General features: G+C 39.2%; 1 protein-coding gene across 2 annotated transcripts in view; it reads right to left on the reverse strand.

The window, feature by feature from the left end:
* Positions 1-21440, reverse strand: part of efnb3b (ephrin-B3b) — a 401429-nt gene that overhangs the window by 20153 nt on the left and 359836 nt on the right. Inside the window, exon 4 of one of the 2 annotated variants that reach the window (XM_028798186.2) lies at positions 10912-11019. The exons of the other annotated variant lie outside the window; for it this stretch is intronic. Coding sequence (XP_028654019.1) covers positions 10912-11019 — 108 coding nt within the window. The remainder of the gene's footprint in view (positions 1-10911; positions 11020-21440) is intronic. 2 annotated transcript variants of the gene reach the window in all.

Below are 21440 nucleotides of genomic sequence, written 5' to 3' on the forward strand. Positions count from 1 at the left end.
TGAGTGGTTATAAACTAGCATTAGTGGTAAAATGGGTCTTATTATTATTTGTGATTATAGGGACTAAATCATCATTGATAGTCTTAGGGGATTGTATTATTTGTGATTATAGAGATTAAATTATCATTGGCAGTAATGAAGGTTGTATTATTAGTGATTACAGGGCTTTAATTGTTACTGGCAGTTAAAGGGGGTCGTATTACTGTTTGTAATTGCCGGAATTAAACTATTATTGGCAATTTTTTATGTCTGTAAGCAATGTGGTGTTATTATTATCTGGGAATTTCTTCAGTATAAGCAACATTCTGATCATCAGTATTTATGAGATTAAAAATTGTTGGCAGCCATCAGAGGATCATATTTTATTATGATTAAAGCTTAAATCATGTAACGGTAACGATCATATTATTTTTCTGCAGTAGTTGGCTGGAACTACTATTGTCTGGATGATTGGGTGGTTCCATAATTATTTGCAGTTTTAGGTGTTATGCCTCAGAAAGACAATCTGTCCATCATCCATCATTGCTATGTGTGTAGTCTTCTGTAGTCTTTATAGTTGCACAAATAGGCAAGGTCATTAATGACATGAGAGAGAACTGCTGGTCCCTAAAGACTTCAAAAGGAGAAGTGTGAGTAGGTGAGGTCTTTATACTGATGAAGACAACCAAGAATGAAAATAAAAGTGAGTCCCCTAATTAAACAGACAGAGAGTAGCTAAGAAACTAATCATACAAGATGACTGAAAGACTGAGCCGGAAATCATGCTTCCTTAAACAGGGATAACTAGAAAGGTAGAATTAATGTGTAGACATGTTAAAACATTATTATTCTCAATTAGGGAATTAGTCTATTATTATTATGATTATTATTAATAAAGTACATTAGAGGGTCCAAGTTGGACGGTTGGGAGACAAAGTCAGAGAGGCAAGATTGCGTTGGTTTGGACATGTGCAGAGGAGAGATGCTGGGTATATTGGGAGAAGGATGCTAAGGATAGAGCTGCCAGGTAAGAGGAAAAGAGGAAGGCCTAAGAGAAGGTTTATGGATGTGGTGAGAGAGGACATGCAGGTGATGGGTGTGACAGAGCAAGATGTAGAGGACAGGAAGATATGGAAGAAGATGATCCACTGTGGCAGCCCCTAACAGGAGTAGCCAAAAGAAGAAGAAGAAAAGAAGAGTATTATTTTTATCATCAGTTCAGTTTCTTGTCTGCTGCCTCCTGACTCAACGATACGAGGAAACCGTTTGACTTGTCTTGATGTCTTGTTCTGCAGGTTGTTGAGCTTTTTGGAGTTCCGCCCAATTTTTGACCCTGCAGACCTGAAAAACTATTTTTAGGCCATTCTTGAACTATATTTTATATATGAAATTACAACGTTTATCATAAAGAGTAAACCAATAGCTGTCTTGCCTCCTTAATTGACCCCATAGATTCAGGCCCTAATGGAATATGAAAAGTCAAAGCTAATCCTTTTCACAAAACTTTGAAAAAATTGGATCAGTAGTATAGCACAAAATGATACTCCGCATGTCTATTTGAAGGTTGCCGATCATGAATATGATAATGAATTTGATATATGATTCTTTATCAGTGATTCTATCCTTCTAAGAGACGTTCCCTGATGATTAAAAATGACAAATTTCAAACATAAGCATATGGGGTATCATTTTAGATTATTTGAAGGGCAGTGATTACAAATATGATGTTATTTTTTTATTTTTGATCCTTTAGTAGGGATCCAGCCCATTCTGGCTCTCTATTAGAGGGAAAAAAAATGACAAATTTCTATTATAATTAAGAATAGTTGGATTTTAAACATTCAAAGTGAAGCACACATTTAAATATTTTAAATATATGAGGCAATTATTCCTAATTTATTATGTAATTCTGCCTCATGAAGTAAATCATTAACACCCCAAATTAGGGTGGCTGATGCCAATTCTCGTTTAAATATGTAAGTGATAATATAATAAAGGTGTTAGCTTTTTTTTCCTGAAAAAATCTATGGCCATACTGCAAAAGATGAAAGCAAAACAAAAATTTATGGCTTGTGAAACCAAGTTAAAATTCACCACAGGGGAGCCACAGTCTTCAGTACTTCAACAATACAAAGTGCTAGGCCGAATGGCCGCCTAGATCCTCCTCATCACTATATATTCCCAAACTATGGCTATTAGATTACTGGGTTGGCAAATTATAGCATTCAATTGGCTGGTCAAAGTATTACTGGATGTCTTACAATTGGCATTTAAAAGTTTAATTACTATTGGCAGTCGGCACGACATCACATAATTATATGTGATTAGGTGTCCTTTGGGAATGCATGAATATGATCAGTCTTTAGTGTTACTGCTTTTAGAATAATAGACACAGAGATCTGCATGTCTGTGATGGGCTTTTTGCTGGCCCATGGCCCCTAACTACCCTGATTTGGATTAAAAAGTTTTAGAAATAGAATGTTAAATTCTATACATATAAAAAATAGAAGATCTGTTGCAGAGTCACATTAAAATGGCTATCATTAATGATCATAAGAGTTGTATTATATTTGTCAGTTATGAAGTTCAAATACTGGAGGTAAAGGGAGTCTTATTATTTTAGTGATTATTTAGTCATCAATGGTAGTTTAGAACATTAGAAGAATTGTTACGAGAACAAGCTCATTCATCTAGAGTGTGGATATTTAAAGGTCCCTAAAGTCCTACTGTTCACCACTACTTGCTAATTTATTCCATGTGTCTGTGGTTCTTTGCATGACGGAAAACTTTCTAACTTTGGCTAAAACATGCCCTTAACGTGTTTCCAACCGTCTCCCTGGGTTATTGTTGAATCCAACAGGTGTCCCAGAGTTATTTGCTGAAGAACAGTTTCTGGCATTCATAATATTATTGGTAATAAGAGGTCCAATTAAATGTTTTGGTGGTGTCTCCTGAAAAGACAGGCAGTTTGGTGTGGTGGCTAAGGCTTAGAACCTCGAACACAGAGGCTGTGGATTCAAATCCTACTACTGACATTGTGTGACCACGAGCAAGTTAACTCAGCAAGTCCAACTGGAAAAACAAAAAAGAAATTTAACCTATTTCATCTCAGATATTGAAAGCTGCACCAAATAAAGATGTCAGCAAAGCAATAATGTATGGAAATGTTGTCATTGATAATTCATTCATTGGAAATCCTCTTACTGGACAACAAGGGGTAATTTATTATTATAAGAAAGGATCATGTTTCATTTAGAGGCTAAATAAAAAGATTTTTTGGGGTATCTTACATTATTGTTGGTTAACCATTTTAAAATCCTTGCACTAATGCATAATGAGTACAGGTAGAGTTAGATTACTTTGAATCTAATATAAAATTTTCAATCTGTGGACCACACTCATTTGATGGGTTAATATTGTTATTAGTTATCACTGGCATTTGGTGGAAAGATGGAGTTACTGGAGTGCTGTGATGAGGAGCGGCCAGTCATCTATGGTGTACCAAAGTGTTGACACACTTAGGTGTCTGATGGACCAGATTCTCTTTAACACTAGAATTACCAGAGCCTACGAAAAAACTTGTAGATCCATCCCACCTTAAATCGCTTCTCACCTCTCCATCAGCGTCCTTTGTCCTGTAAATGTGTGGATAAGCAGCAAACAGCAAGCAGCCTGATATCACATCCCCCCACCCCACACAGTTTTCTCAGCTCAAGTCTGTTTACCTGCGTGTCAGTTGCTTAGAGTTGTATAGAGTGAGAAGTCAAGCAAAATGACACCTTTTATAAATACTATGTCGTTATTTGGAACACTTGCATTTCATGTGTGTTCTGTGTCTACAACGGTCTATGTAAACACATCGTTAAAACAGAAACGTTTTTCATGTTTTAGTAATAATTGACAAAATGTAGACATGAAGTGTATAATATGTGAAGCCTGAATTCCAAATATCAAAGAAACACTTTCACAAAATGTACAAATATAACAGAACAACTGTGCTTCCTATTCAAGAATATAACTGGAGAAAAAGAACCCGTGTTAGGGTGCAACATTGATACGTATTTACTATGACTGCTTCCGTGGCGCAACGATATCAACTGTTGACTGGTAATCAAAACTTCACGGTTTCGATCCCGGATGAGTCTGTTTTGAGAACTAAGCTGCTCTTATTCTTACTATTTTAGAATAAAAACATACATTTGATTTTAGTCTGTAACAGCCGGTGTAAATGTATGATACTTGTAAAGGTTAGCTTTGTTTTTTTTTTTTATTCAGTTTTATTCTCTTGGCCGCGTTCATGATCCCAGGCCACCCCCCAACATCCCCCCAGAACCGCATTTGACACTGCTGTCTTCACATAGACGCGCTATAACAGAGGTAAACTCAAATCATGATGACGGTTCTACATCGGGGCAAGAATGCACTTTTGCCATCGCTGAACTTTGTATATGTACATGGGAAGCTCTGCACTCTACTTGTGACTTTACGCTGTAGGAGGTAAGTAAATAAATAAAGGTAAATAGGTAAATAATATTCGATCTGGCATTTACATACAAAGGACGGTGTATGTAAGGACGGTGAATATGCCCAAAAGATTAACATTTATATGTTACTTACATAAAAGCCAGATCGAATGTTATTTACCTATTCACCTTTATTAATTTACTTACAAGTGCACTGTCATTCAAGAATTTAACCAAAGAAAAAAGAAAGCAGGGTATGGTAGGGGGCTGATATGACAGCTTGCTTGGTGCAATGCTAAGAACTGCTGCCTTCCAATCAAGAGGTCACGGTTTCTATATCAGCTGCTTCCCAAATTTACCATTTTCAGTAGTGAGATGCTGTTATTGTTAATATCATTCAATAAAAGCATACATTTGATTTGCGTCTGTAAATTTATAGTTAAAGTTAATGGGTTTTTTTTTTCAGTTTTATTCTCTCACTCACGTTCAAGCTCCCACACACCCCCTGGATCTGATGCTGTTTTCAGATAAAAATGTGGTATAACAAACAGGCTTATTTTGTTATACCCCCTCTTTATTTGAAAACCATGTCAGATCTTGTGTGCGAACGAGACTGGGTAAAATTGTGGACGTGGATGTGAGTGGTGTGTGTGACTGAGAATGACTGTGGAAGTCAATTTTTTTTGATTTAGTTTTATTCTTGAGTGCTCCTGCTCACGCTGAATTAGTATGCACCTTCTGATCCATGATGTCACTGATAAATAAAGAGAGACTTAGGTATATATGACATTTGTAAAAATTCATTTTATGACCTGTATTGTACATTTCGGAAAACGTTGTGGCACTAATGCAACATTATATTCATTTGCATACTTTCATGCGGTTGTAATTAGTGACCGCGTTTGGTTTTTTGTTCCGATCTTGGCCAGTGTCCACATGTTGCTGCATGTTGGTATTTCTTTTGAACTCCAGGAGATGCAGAGGACAGAATAGTATAGAGAGGTCAGTTCCGCGCTATATACAATCATCAGATTCAAATGTTAACAGTTCCCACACACACCCAAGGACCGTCTTTACGACATGTGTAAAAGGTGTGAAGCCTGATGTCCAAATATCAAATAAACACATTCATAAAAGGTACAAGTATAAAAAAACAAGTGTGCTTTTATTCAAGAATATAACCAAAGAAAAAAGAAAGCAGGTTACGGTAGGCGGTTGATACGACAGCTTGCGTGGTACAATGCTAAGAACTGCTGACTCCCAATCAAGAGCTTCTGGGTTCGATGCTGGTAGCTTCTCAAGTTTACCGTTTTGAGTAGAGAGCTGCTATTATTGTTAATATTATACAATAAAAACATACATTTGATTTGCACCTGTAACAACTGCTGTAAATTTATAGTGCTTGTCAAAGTTAGCGTTTTTTTATTCAGTTTTATTCTCTCAGTCACGTTCACGCTCGCCCCAATCTGACACTGCTGTTTTCAAATAAAGACGTGCTATAACAGAGGTGAACTCGGATCGGAGAAAGAGAACAGAAGCCCTCCCAGCATGAAATGTCCACTCACATATAAGAACAACGCAGCTGCACCAGGCGTAAAGGAGAAAGATGGCACTGTTTGGATACAGGGACGAAGTCCGGCGTCATCCTGCCAATCAGCTGTCCTTCAAAGAAACAGCACAGCTTACAGAGCTCGCCAATGCTACACCGTCCAGATCTAAACACTAGCGTGGTGTATGTGCCCAAAAAAAGTCTAACTGCATTCTCATACTATTGCTCGCATACTAAAGTGTCAGCAGGTATTTTTAGTGGCATTACACGTGAAATTTGTGAGCATGCCCTTGTCGATCAAACAGAGGAAGCTCTGCAGTCTACTTGTGACTGGAAGATAGGAAGATAAGTAAATAAATCAAGATAAGTAACATTCGGTCTGGCTTTTATATAAGTAACATATAAATGCTTCTTATGTAAAGACCATCACAAAACATAATCACAAACATGAGTTTGCACGATACGTTGGCGAGCTCTGTAAGCCGTGCTGTTTCTTTGAAGGACAGGTGATCGGCAGGATGACGCCGGACTTCGTCCTGTATTCAAACGGTGCCATCTTTCACCCTTATGCCTGGTGCAGCTGCGTTGTTCTTATATTTGAGTGGACGTTTCTTACGGGGAGGGCTTCTGTTCTCTTTTGCCGATCCAAGTTCACATCTGTTATAGCGCATCTTTTTTTGAAAACAGATAAAGTTTTCAGATCGGGGCGAGCGTGAACGCGATTGAGAGAATAAAACTGAATAAAAAAAATGCTAACCTTTACAAGTACCATACATTTACACCGTCTGTTACAGACTCAAATCAGATGTATGCTTTTGAAAAAATAACGCATTTGTTCTGTTATACTTGTATCTTTTGTGAAAGTGCTTATTTGATATTTGGAATTCAGGCTTCACACATTATACACTTCATGTCTACATTTTGTCAATTATTACTAAAACATGAAAAACATTTCTGTTTTAACGATGTGTTTACATAGATCGTAGTAGACACATAACACACATGAAATGCAAGTATTCCAAATAACGATATAGTATTTATAAAAGGTGTCATTTTGCTTGACTTCTCACTCTATACAACTCTAAGCATCTGATACACAGGTAAACAGACTTGAGCTGAGAAAACTGTGCGGGGTGGGGGATGTGATAGCAGGCTGCTTGCTGTTTGCTGCTTATCCACACATTTACAGGACAAAGGATGCTGAAGGAGAGGTGAGAAGCGATTTAAGGTGGGACGGATCTATGAGTTTTTTCATAGGCTCTGGTAATTCTAGTGTTAAATGGCCCCCATATCAAAACACAACCTCATAACTCATTTGTCCACCACAGTCTGCCACCAACACCTTTTATACTTTGTAAGAGAGGAGATAGTAGTAACTGCCTGAACGTGGTCAGATCGCGTGTGGCACAAGGACTCAGTAAGCCTCTGATGACTGAAGTGAAGACCAAGCACCACCTCCAACAGTTCCTGCTTTCTTTGACTCTTCAAAGTAACACTGCAGTTTACATTTTTTACACAAAGTGCTTTCAGCCTCGGAGCAGAATGTCATTGACTTGAAACAATGGCTCTTACAGTCCTTTTGTAGAATAGTGAAGCTTATTTTTTATTCATTGTTTGTTTTTATTTCAGCTTGGGTGATGACAAAGACAATCTGGAAGGAAGGTGGGGGGGTTAGAAAGAAGAGCCACTAAAATCTCTGCTAAAGTGGAAAATAAATAAATAGATAAATAAATAAATAAATACAAAGAAAAGAAAGGCTGCAGCAGAGAAATTGTTTGATACAGCTTTTATTACTGCAATAATGAATCTAATAGCCCAGCTGGGCTTTGCGGTTAGTGGAAGGCCGCTCTGTTTAATAACAGAGGCTCAGCGCGGCTGCGGCTTCGCTAGGCCGCTTGGGATAGTTCTCCTGGCAACGGGCCCAGGGCTTGGCGGTAGTGTTAATAATATCATCAAAAAGCTTTGCTCCCCCAAGACTGGGTAGGAAGATAAGACATTGAGAGGGGGCTTAGCCCACTGCCCGTCTGCTGTACCACGAATGCAGAGGGGGACGGCAACTGGATTGCTCTTTGTTCTTCATTCACTCCTTCTTTGTTCACTGATTCTGTCTGACCCTGGTCTCCAATTCTTCAGTGCTAACTTGAACAAGAAGACAACTCCTTTCTTGTGTAACCCGGAAATGGAAGGAAACTACACACACCCACCTACACAGTAGCGTGTGAAAAGTTGTAAGGCTATATAGATTCTACCTGCCTGCAGTCATTCTTTCTCTTGGACAAATACTGCATTCCATATAAGAATGGCACCTTCCTTTGGCCACTATAGTGCAAACAAGCATGTCTTCTCTGCCTTTCTTTCACTGGTGTGTATAATAAGTTTGGCCGGGCCAAATACCTTTACATGTGATAAAGCGGAATAATGCCTGAAGAATGCAGACCTCACGTTTTATTGTGCAGACAAACATGTCACTGGCATAAAGTAACTGTGTGGAAAAACAGGATTTATTTCCTAAAGGACATAGCTATGAGTTGATACACATGCAGTGCACTAATTTACATGTTCATTAAAAATGTTGGAGTATTAATAATATTAATAATAACAGCAAATTAAAATAATACTAAAACTCAAAAATATTTTGCAATATTTTGAGTTACAAGGAAATATGGAAATGGATTCAACTGTCAAAACAACCAATCCTCTTTCTGTTATTATTGTACCCTACATTTTTAGAGGTAAGGTCCCCCATCATGGGCCTGTGTATCCTTGTAATGCCCTGGATATGCAGACTGGGATCATCAATGGCATAGAAATGCTTAATTCAACTCAGAGTTGCAGGGGTAGAACAGAGTCTAACACTGCAGCAACAGGCAAAAGGCAGAAAGCACCCCTGAATGGACTGGTACTCCATCACTAGACCTGCTCTTGTGCACACTGAAATGGAGCCAGTTTAGAATTAACCAAACACACAGGTCTTTAGGACTTGAAATGTTAAAGGTAAACTGGAATATCTTGTGGAAAAAACACACGATGAATGGAGTGAAAAACATCCACATGGCCAGTAAAAAGGTATGGCATTTGAACGTAGTACAGCGGATCCACAATCTACTATATCATAAAATGCTACTGTGTATGTGAGTGTGTGGGTGGCTGTCTGTGTCTGATCCCTTCAAGCAATCTGATTGGTCAGTTCGTCATTGGTTTCTCACTCAAATGAGACTAAGACTTGAAGCACCAGGCAATGCAGGTTGAGACCCTGGATGAAACTGAGAAAAGCAGCCAGAGGAATTGCTATCAAACACGGGAAGAATTTGCGAGAATACGAATGATGTATTCACAGCAGGTAATAGGGGCCTGTCTGCCTTTAGTGATACTCAAAAAGACAAACTTGCTTAGCCGCTGATACACAAGCAAGGCGAGCATGTCAACAAAACAAAACCTCCAAAGAAAGAGTCACTCGTTTAGCTGTTAATACAGAAGCAAGACGAACACATCAGCAAAATGCTATCCCTTTTATTTTTCCTCCTGTCACTAATACACAAGCAAGGCGAGCATGTCAGGAAAATGAAACCTCCGAAGAAAGACAAAGTCGCTTAGCCACTAATGCACAAATGATGCAAGCATGTCAGCAAAATGAAACCTCCTAGGAGAGAGATGCCCAGAGTAGTTACTTTCAATTACCTAACATCTCTACATTTCAGGTTTTTTTTGACGATTTCAGTAGTTTCTAGGACCCCGGGCTTTTTACATCATAGGTTTACACAGCTAATATAATATAATATAATATAATATAATATAATATAATATAATATAATATAATATAATATAATATAATATAATATAATATAATATAATATATGTGGGGAGGTAGTGGAGTAGCTATAATAAATGTGATAAGTTGGGACATTCTTCTACTCTCCATGGGTGTACTTCATTTGTCTCCACATGCCAAAAATGAACATATTAGTTCAGATAGTGACTCTAAGTTGGCCCATTGTGGATGAGAGTAGATGTGTATGATAAACAAGAGGCAAGCATACACTGTGCACAGTAAAGCCATTATGCCACCTGTAACATAATATAGTCATTATTTTCAAAACACCTTTCTTGTCTCCTGTCCGTTTTATACTTTTTATACTACGACTGTGTGCACCTTTACCTCTCCTTGTGTGTCTCTCACATTCACTTCCTCTTTTGTCACGTCACTAAAGCAAAACTGACCAATCAGATTGTTCAGAAGGACTGGACACAGGGTGTCCTTAGTGTTTTATAATATAATACAAAATAATACGTAGACGTAAGGTGTGCATTGGTCTGGTGAATAAAGTGTCTAACAGTAAGCCACAAGGTTGATGTTTCACTGCTGTCTTCTGATTTATTGTGTCTCTCATTAAATCTGCATGTGCTCCATGTAAAGAAAGAAATCAGTTGTAGAATCAGTTATCAGAATAGTACTTCACTTCAAAATCACCTTGGGTTATTGCTACTATGAAAAGACATTGCATAATTTAAAGGTTGTAAATATAATTATGGGATAAAAAACAGGCCTAAAGGGCCTAAAACAGATTTTCTAATTTTACAACCCAACTTTTCAAACTGGGCAGTACAGCAGCAGAGAAGATGATTTGAGGATGCCTTCCATTAATTAAAGGTCTGTCCCTGCTAGAGGACTATTGTTTGTTTTTAAAGTCTTCTCCTTCCACTTTACACTGACCAGAATTGTTTCTACCCATTTGGTCCTAATGGCCACATTTTAGGTGCCCACACTCCAGACCTCATGACAGGAGATTATAAAAACCTAAAAGCTCCACAGAAGGGAATTCACTAAGAGATATCAAAAGGATGAGTTAGACATAACATGATGAGGGGAGAGGGTACAGTGAAATTGGATTGTGAATTAGTGATTTCCAGGGTTCATCATACCTGAGGGGTTCTCCTTATTGGGGGCCCGGTTTGGATCAAACTCCGATGGCACATCGGGTGAAATGTCCACGTTCGGCTTCTGGGGTTTAGGGCCCACGTTGTGGGGATCTGGGGAGCAAACACAGGGGATTCCATCATGAAATCCAATCTATCAGCACTATACTGGATTTGTACTACAAGGCATGGGGGAATAATAGCAACATAAAACACAGGACTGCGAGCTTCAATACGAAGAGCAGCAAGACAACCAATGGCGGCATGGCCAGGCAGACTGAGACACGTCACACAAAGAATATTCATACAGCTTAAAGGCTCGGGAGAAAGAGAGTGGGGGAGCAATAAGAAGATAAGACACAAGGGGACCAAAGCACACAGAGAAGCAAACATTTTTATCATATATACAGGGTTATTGTAAAGTCTTTGTACAGTTTTAAATGATCATAACTTTAGTTGTATGCATGATGAAGTTAATCTGTAAAGAATACTGTGAAGTGTGATTCATATTATTGTAGTTTCATAATAAATTTGGAATATTCTATTCATTTTAGTTAACTTATTAATTTGTTCATTACAGAATTATGATTGACCTGTGATTTCAATAGAAGAGAAAGTAAACTGTATCCTGTGGCTGCCTAAACTCGATCATCATGGTCCGAAGAAGATTCAGAACTCATTTCAAGAAAGATGCACCACAGTTCTAAACCATGTTCTTTAGAGGAATTGGGGACTAAGATAATTAATGTGATTTAAAATCAACTTTAGAATCGCATCGCAGTTTGTATACATGATGATGGTAGACATGTTCAATTTAACTATTATCTCAGAAATACATTGATGTAAAAGATGAAATAAATTATTTCACTTGTCATTTTTAGAGATTACAGTTTATCATGTATAGAACTGAAGTTATGATTATTAAAAACTGCACAAGGACTTTATAATGAATACAGGGCCTTTCTATAGTAATACAGCATCCCAAAGTGTTGTGAAATCACAGGTAATCTTCCCTTGTTTGTGTAAAGTTTTATAAAACTGGAGTACAGACAGGTGGAATAAGTCTTATTGGGGTCTTACAGCAAATGAACCAGCAGCGGTCTGTCTGTCTAAAATAGTTTCATATCCATAAAACACAGTGCTTCATACCCATCTAATATACTGCCTGCCATTTATATCTATCTATCTATCTATCTATCTATCTATCTATCTATCTATCTATCTATCTATCTATCTATCTATCTATCTATCTATCTATCTATCTATCTATCTATCTATCTATCTATCTATCTATCTATCTATCTATCTACTGTATGTTTCCATTATATAAAAAGGGTGATCAGGCAGATTCAAAAAACTATAGGCCAGTAAGCTTAACAAATATTATAGGTAAATTAAATGAAGGAATTTATAAGGAGAAGAACAGGAGTTTATTGAGCAGTCAGCATGGGTTCAGAAGAGGGAGGTCATGTCTAACGAACACGCAGGAATTCTACAAGGAAGCAACAATGATCAAAGTGGAGCATATGATATTATTTATCTTGACTCTCAGAATACATTTGATAAGGTGCCACATGACAGTTTGGGCATCAGACTAAAAAGATGGGAGTTCAGGATGATGTTTTTAGATGGGTGCAGAATTGGCTCAGACATAGGAAGCAGAGGGTGATGGTGCGAGGAACCTCATCAGAACTGGCCGATGTTAAGAGTAGTGATCCAGAGGGGTCAGTGCTAGGGCCACTGCTATTTTAATATATATATATAAATGATTTAGATAGGAATATAAGTAACAAGTTGGTTAAGTTTGTAAATGATACCAAGCTAGGTGGACTGGCAGATTTGTGGCAGATGAAAGTTAATGTCAGAAAATGTATTACACATAGGAATGTTAGGTATGAATTACAGTTATAATGAACTCATCACTATCTATCTATCTATCTATCTATCTATCTATCTATCTATCTATCTATCTATCTATCTATCTATCTATCTATCTATCTATCTATCTATCTATCTATCTATCTATCTATCTATCTATCTATCTATCTATCTATCTATCACACTGATGAGAAGAAGAACTGATTATAAGTGACAAACAGGCAACTGGAACAGCCAAAGGTAAAGGGCACAGGAATTAAATATGTGACTGAAAGGCAAAAAACTCAAAATACAGAGTCTGGGACCACCAGTCTGAGAGTTACCATAGGAATGAGGTTAAACAAAGATCCCAAGACTGCCCTCCAAATTCACTGAAAATTGAGGCCTAGGGCTGCAGGCAAAGAGCTATGTGCTATGGAAGCCTCCACCAGTACCACCCCATTATTTTTAAACTGCTTCCACAAAGCTAGCTGCGGGCCACAGGAGAAAACGCTCTCTTTGTCAAATGCGACCTGTGCATATTGCAGTGCTGATGGCAGCACTCCCGCATTTTTAAAAATAACACTGACTTCTTGAGCTCTGAAAGTAGCACGCACGCTGAACGGCGCTCCTCAGAGACGCTCGCTTTTGTTCTTTGTTGGCAGGTCACCTTGAAAGAGAAGAGTGAGAAAAACTAAGAATGAGAACCCGGAAGCAAAACTAGTCCAGGTCTTGAATCTCTCATCACATCTTATACTGAACACGGACTGCCACAGCTTGCTGCTCTACTAGAGCTGCCCCTGCTTTGTGCCCACCTCCCCTATTGCCCTGCGCCATTCCTGTTGTGTCAACTGCTCCTTTCAACACCTACCAAGTCTCTTATTGTCTTCTGTCTTCTGTTGCTGTGCCATCCACTCTGTTCTCCTCACCTCCTCTTTGCTCCATTCTATCACCTGCTGCATTGTGCTCACCAGTTATATGCTGCTGTATCACCTCTCATGACCTTAGTCCTTACCTGCCGTTTTGTTGCTTTCTTTCTAAAAACTGCAACCAATAATCCCATCCCAACTCCTCTCCCGAGTGTTCCCCTTTGGCCGCCTCACTGAATGAGTGTGCTGTGTGCCGCAGAGCTGTCCTTCTTTACATTAGCTCTGTTTTATGATATGCACTATGGAGCTACAAACACTTTGACGAGGAAGCTTTCAAGATTGACAACAGCAGGTTTTGTCTTTTCTTTCATGATTTAAAAGCAGCCCTAAGTAACAAATTCAGAAGAATTTAAAAAGAGGCGCAGGAGAAGAAAAAAAGGTGAAAATTGCAGCAAATTGGTGAGCGAGCAGCTAAGTACAGAGCAATCTTTTGTCATCCAGATGTTTGTAATTTAGCTGTCAATCAAACACCTACAGCATTCTACAAAACAGCCCCCCCTCCACACACAATTACAGCAGCACGCACACACAAGTACACACTCCCACAAACTGACATGCGTATCAACACACCAACCACACAATGACACAAACACACATAACAAAAAAGCTTAAGGCGCTGGGTATAAACACATATTGTACCTGCAAAACATTTTCATTTGTGCAAACGCACACTTGAAGGCACACAGCCACGCACCAGACAAACATACAGTCACACAAATACCCACACAGGCTGAGGTACACAAAAGCAACTATATGTGCACAGTCTTCTGCACACACACGTTCATAAAGAAAGGCAAAATACAATAAATACACATCCTGTCGAAGCAAACAAACAAGTACACGTTTACAAACTGAAACAGAAACACACTGAATATTGAACACGCTGTAACAAAAAGATTCTTATAAACACATAGCAACCTGACAAAATCCACATACACATGGAGTATAACGGATGGACAGATTCTGTCATCATACTAGACGACCCAGCACAGACTTTACTGTATAGAATGCCAAGAAGTGGGAGGGCGGCTGGTTGGCCGATGTCTCCAGGGCTCTGATTGTGTCTGACTTTGCCTGTTATGACTGACTGTGGACCCCCCAGAGGTTTATTTTCTCCTGGGATGCTGATGACTGGAGTTTTTGATTTCCTCTCCTCCATTGTTAACATTTCATTCATAGAGTGATACTGCTGGGCTCCATTTATGTTAACTACTTGGTTTTCCTGTGTGTTTAAACAAATCTATGGGTTTATGTGTACTTGGAATTAGTAATTGGTAGTTAGTAAACGCTCTATGCCTATACTAAGTGAAGAGCACTATACAAAAATAAACTGAATTGAATATAAACATAGATAAAATAAGGCACACATACTCGTGTATGTTTGCGTGTAACACAATGTAAAGGTTATTGGGCTCGGGGCCTAAATCAACAGATGCTGAAACACATCCTAGACAGGAGGTCAATTGTAGCCTGCCCTGGCAGAGATGCCAGGTGGAGAGGCAGGAAGAGCGTCCCTTGAATTACTAAAGTAATGTAAACATGGTGGAAGGGCAGTGAGGAATGCACGAGAAAAGATTGTGCCTTCTCAGACCCTGTAACTGCTGGCAGTGGGAGTCTGCACGTTTGTCCTGCCCTTTGGTTAAAAATGGATCAGCAGTTTGTTAAAGATACCTGGCGCCACCAGAGGGAGCTCTGGGCAGACCACCCTTGGTGTTTTGTAGGGTACTTCCAAAGAGGCTGGACATACCCTGGAAGTAGGATTTGGTATAAAAGTGGCCATTGACTGTTGCTTCAGTGAACCTGGAATCGGGTGGTGCAATGAGGTGCAAGAGAAGGGAGAATGGTGAAAGGTGTAGACAGAGGGAGGTGTGATCAGTCTTTTCATTTTGTTTTACGGCCACATTTGTTGTATTTTGCCTCCAAACACATGCAACTTTCTTTATTACCCTCAGCTGTAATAAAAGCTTTCTTTTCTTATATTTTTAGTGATAGATAGATAGATAGATAGATAGATAGATAGATAGATAGATAGATAGATAGATAGATAGATAGATAGATAGATAGATAGATAGATAGATAGATAGATAGATAGATAGTCTAAAGCAGTCATATTGAAACAATATAGACATGCAAATACTTTTATATCAAGACAGACATGAAAACAGATAGAAAGTACACAACATACCTATATCTACTGTATGTATGCAAAACAGTTGCATGCTTAAGCACATATACAGATGCATATAAATGCATTCACTTATTAGATGACATTTTTATTCAAAGCCTATCTTAATTGGTTCTGTTTTCCTGGTACAGAAAGGACAGTCACAGAGTACATGCAAATACCGCAAACACAGACACATTTTAGATATCAAACAAAAGAACATAACTGTCCACATGACCATAAAAGCAAAGTACACATGATGCTATCACATGAGCATACTCTTCTCACCTCCTGTACACAGATACCGAGAGGGTTTGCCTATACACATGTACAAGGTGGAGTCGAACTAAAGTAAGAAAATGGAATTTATTGGAGGATGGAATGAACCTTAACAAAACTGATCATGTCATTTCTCGATGGAGTCTGCACCCTTCTCAATGCACTTGCGCCACCTGCCTGGAAGTGCCTGGATTCCAGCGGAATAAAAGGTTTCATCTTGTCCTCACAGCCACTTGTGCACACAAGTTACTGTCGAACACTACATGCCGAGAGGTACTACAGTCACTAGTGCAAGTTACTATGATTTGCTGGACACCGATGTGAAGCCTGCTATTCGATTCCAAGCGGCGGGGACTGCTGTCTCAAGGAGTCTTTTTGCTGCAAGACAATGCCCACCCGCCCACACACTGCTACGAACACCAAGGCTTGTCTGGAGAAACTGAAGTTTGAGGTATTGCCACATCCTCCTTTTTCGCCAGATTTGGCACCGTGTGATTTCCACCTTTTTGGACCACTAAAAAAAACATCTGGGTGGTCGTCGTTTCAAGATAGATGATGACGAGAAGAAAGCGGTGCACGAGTGGTTGCGAGGACAAGACAAAAACTTTTATTCTACTGGAATCCGGGCACTTCCAGGCAGGTGGCGCAAGTGCATTGAGAAGGGTGGAGACTACATTGAGAAATGAAATTATCAGTTTTGTTAAGGGTCATTCCATTTTGTAATAAATCCCATTTTCTAACTTTAGCTTTATTCCGCCTCATATTTCCTGGATGTGAGTCCTGTTTCTCAGGCGTTCCTGTGTGGGTGTGACAGTAGGGGCCTGCTTCACAGTTTATCCAGTCGCAGTTGGACTATTTGCACATTGAAACTCAACAGCTCTACCACACAATGCGGACGCTGGCTGGCACACCCTGTTCAAGTGTCTCCAATCATTGGTTCCACAGTGCTCCACCTTAGTTTCATGCGTGGGGGTCCATTCTATTGACTAGAAGGAAAACAGTTGTGTCTCTATGCCATGATTATGGCATTTGCCAGTGAAGTAACTGTGTTCTTCTTTTATATAGTGCCCCTGACCATTTTTTGGCCTGAAGCACCCCCAGCACTGAAAAGCGTGGTCATTTGATTTTTTGGTGTTGTTTTGAGCATACTGATACAAATGATCTCTGAAAACACACAACTTTTACATATGTTTAATTATTAATAATGAAAAGTAAATGAATTAAATATGAAATGCATGGCATAGTTAGTATATTAACTGCCATCTCACAGCACTTGAACTCCAGTTTTTCAGGAGGGACTTTTGAGTGCAGTTTGGATGTGTTCTACATGCCCATATAGTTTACCTCTGGATTCACTGATTGCGTATAACCGTTGTAGAAAACTGAGTTCAGAGAATGGATGGATGGAAAGAAGGAATGATACAAGTCATAAACAATCATCAGCCAAATTGACTGTAGCCTCAATTCAGCGTCTTCCTTCACTAAAATGATGGCATTTGTTTTACTAAGCAATCAAAGGAAGCAAAACAGGGAGGAAAAAGTCACCTACAAATAGAAAAATGACCCGGGGGGCCACAGCCGCCTTGCTGTTGGCAGCTGCACACATAATGTTTAGAAAAATACACCTCTTGTGTTTACATAAGGCCCAGACTCTGACATTTCCATCACTCGACAGCACCACTGAACGAGGGGCTCCTGCTAAAAGAATAAATTAATAGCACTCCGGGACGCCGATCCGGCAGCAGGGAAGACACTAACCACAGAGAGCCGACTCGGCGAAAAGACATCTGCTCTGTGGATTAGCAACGGTGCGTACAGAAACTGACAACCAAGGGCTCCACGGGAGCTCCAAAAGTCAGAAGGAGCCAAGGGAGTCCGAGCCTGTTACTGACATGGGGCTCAAGCTCACCTCACAGCCCAGAGATGGTGGCCACTTGGGAACATCCGCCAGCAGGATACTGAGCTCTTAAAAATATAGACGGGAAGCAAAGTAGTATTCCATTATTTGAAGGTGTATGATAGATGAAGATGTGCTGAGCTCAAATTCAGATTGTGTATGCCTTAATATACTATAAAAACAAATAATAGACCTTGCAACTCACATTTCATCCATCCGTCCATATTTAAAACATGCTTAATCCAATTAAGGGTCACACACGACCCTGAAATGGACTAAAAGGGTGTAAAAAACAAATGGAAGGATGGGTGTTATGAGGTTGGAGAGTTAGATTCACTTTGACTGTTTTCATGTTTTACCTGATTTCACATTTCATTGTTATAATAGCAGAGTCCCAGGTCCAGAGTCTTTGGTGTGCATCCTGGCCTCACTGTGTGCAGTCTTTTCATTCTCCTTGTGTCAGTGTGCTCCTGTTTTCTGTCTACATCTCAAATCCGTGCTTGTTGAATGAATTGCTGATTCTGAGTTTAGCAATGTGTAGGTGTGCATGCAAGTTTGCTCATCAGAGGACGGATGTCCGTGTAGATTTGGTTCTTAATTTTCATCCAATGCTGCTGTAACAGGGCACTGAGTTAAACAGGCCCTGAGATACATAAGAGAGACTAAACAATGGATGGGTGAATAATTATTTTAAAAAGCCTTTTGGAAAAAGTATTAATATGTTTATAATAACTGAAAATCTTTTACTGAGTTTATTATAGTTGTAAAGATATTTTGTATCATTTAAATTATTTCCATTAAGTAAACTGCAAGGTTAATATTTCAGCATTGCAAAGATTGCTCTCAGTAGTATCAAATACAGCATAGGGATTTACAGAATCTTTCACTAGCCAATGGTAATTGAATGCATTTAAAAATATTTGACATCTCTTTCCCTTACATGTACCGTCAGCGTTCCCCCTATGCTTTTCTTTCATATCATCACATGTCTCGACCTATCTTGCCCAGTGGATCTCCTCTCGATTGAGTTCCTGTAAAGCCTGATTCTCATACTCTATCATTTTGATGCACCTTGCTCACCTTCTGACTACCGCCAATAGTAGATGGGTCCCCATTACCCGCTGTGAAGACACCATTCATACTTCCCATGTTGAAGGTGTCTTTCAATGTTCCTCCTGCGCCTTTCATTGTTATTCTAGTGTGTCTCAACCTCTCCTACCTGTCTCGTTTGAAAGAGTAACCAACACAAAACTAACCAATCAGATTCCTTAGAGGGACCGGACATACACACACATACAAAACAGAAATTTTTATTATATTAATAGATTTCCTTAAATAAATTTAAACATATCTATTGATATAGTATTCATTTTATTGACACAATTTTTGTTATTTACTAGTTTTGCCAATCCATCCCACACTTGCTTGTTGCCCAACTGGCATCATGCCCAACCTTTATACTTCACCATATGGGTTTCATAAGCACTTAGTGGCCACTTTTTTAGGTTGAATATTCTGCTCTACCAAACAACCAATCATGCTTCTTCCCCTCAGTTCATATCGCATGTAGACCTCTTTCAGAGGCTTAGTTGTTATTCAACCAAGCACTAAGAAGGTCAAGATGTGTGATCTAAGTGGCATAATTGTTGGTGCCAGACATGGTGATTAAAACATATCAGAAACAACGGGAGCTTCCACATAGTAAATTCTCTATGGTTTACAGAGAAAAGAGACTGGTCCTGGACTATATGAGTCCTCTTGTGGTAGACCACCTGGACCCACTGCAGTTTGTCTATCATACAAAGACTGAAGTTGAAGATGCCATTATCTGTGTGCTCCACAAGCATTATTCGCATCTGGACAAAGCAGGCAGCACTGCAAAGATTATGTTGTTATCTCCAGCACCTTCAATACCATCCAGCCATTGCTGTTAAGGGGTAAACTCAGAGATATGCAAGTGGATGAGCCTGTGGTGTCCTGGATGATGGATTTTCTGTCAGGGAGACCTTCAGTTTGTGAGACTCAAGGACTGTGTCTCTGATATGGACGTGAGCAACAATGGAGCACCACAAGGAACAGGCTTGTTTCTGTTTCTCATCACTCTGTACATCTCATACTATAAATATAACACCAGGGCAGGTCATTTGCAGAAATTCTCAGATGATTCTGTACTTATGGGGTACACTGATAAAGGGGATGAGACAGAATATAGGGGTCAGGTGGAGAACTTTGATATTTGGTACAGAAAATAATTATCTGTTACTCAACATCAGCAAAACCAAGGAACAGGTTATTGAGTTTCGCTGCACCAAAGAGCCCCTTCGTCTGGTTACTATTCATGGAGGTGGTCCACTACTGCAAGTACTTGGGGGGTCCACATCAATGGAAGGTGGGAATGGTCTTGGGACACTGAGGAACCGTATAAGAAAGGGCAGTGCAGGCTCTTTCTTACTTAGGGGACTGTGTTTGTTTAATGTGGGAAGTGACATTCTTCACATTTTCTACAACTCTGTGTGATTTTCTATGCTGTGATGTGCTGAGTTGGTAACATCATTACAAGAGACGCCCAACAAATTAATTAAAAGTGCAGGCTCAGTTATGAGACACGGTCTGGACCCCCAGGAGGTCGTAACAAAGGAGAGAATGAAAACCATACTGAGTGCCAGTATGAGCAATGCTGCACATCTTCTCTCTGACACACTCACACTGAGGACTTTCATCCAATAAATTATTCAGCAGAAGTGGATCAAGAAACGCTACCAGGGCTCCTTTATACCAACAGCAATATGAATGCAAAATGTCTCACTGGCAATGGGACTGTCAAGTCAGAAGTTTTCTTTGTTTTCAATTTTCTTTAGTCAGTCTAGTGTGTGTTCAGGCCAAAGTGTGCATGTATTTATTTACTTACTTATCTATCTATTTATGTATTTATTAATATAAATAGCTTCTGTAAAAAGTCTATCTATCTATCTATCTATCTATCTATCTATCTATCTATCTATCTATCTATCTATCTATCTATCTATCTATCTATCTATCTATCTATCGATAAGGAAATAACATCAAGTGAGTGTCAGTTCCATGAGTGTAAACACCTTGTGAATGAGAGAGATCAGTGGTGTGCAGAAGTCCACCTCAAACACACAAAGTGCAAGACCTTGAAGTGGATGGACTACAAGAGCAGAATATCACACTGGGTTCCACTCCCATCTGCTAAGAGCAGAAAGATGATGAAACAGGGGGGACCAAAACTAGATATCTGAGGATTGCAGAAATATCACCTGACATTAAAAATTTAAATTTCTACCTGCAGCATGCAGATGGTAGGGTCAGACTTTGGAGTAAGCATCATGAAGCCATTGATCTATCCTGCTTTGTGTCAATAATATGGCCTGTTACTGAGAGTGCA

The sequence above is a fragment of the Erpetoichthys calabaricus genome, chromosome 3 (assembly GCF_900747795.2).
Source record: "Erpetoichthys calabaricus chromosome 3, fErpCal1.3, whole genome shotgun sequence".
NCBI lineage: Eukaryota > Metazoa > Chordata > Cladistia > Polypteriformes > Polypteridae > Erpetoichthys > Erpetoichthys calabaricus.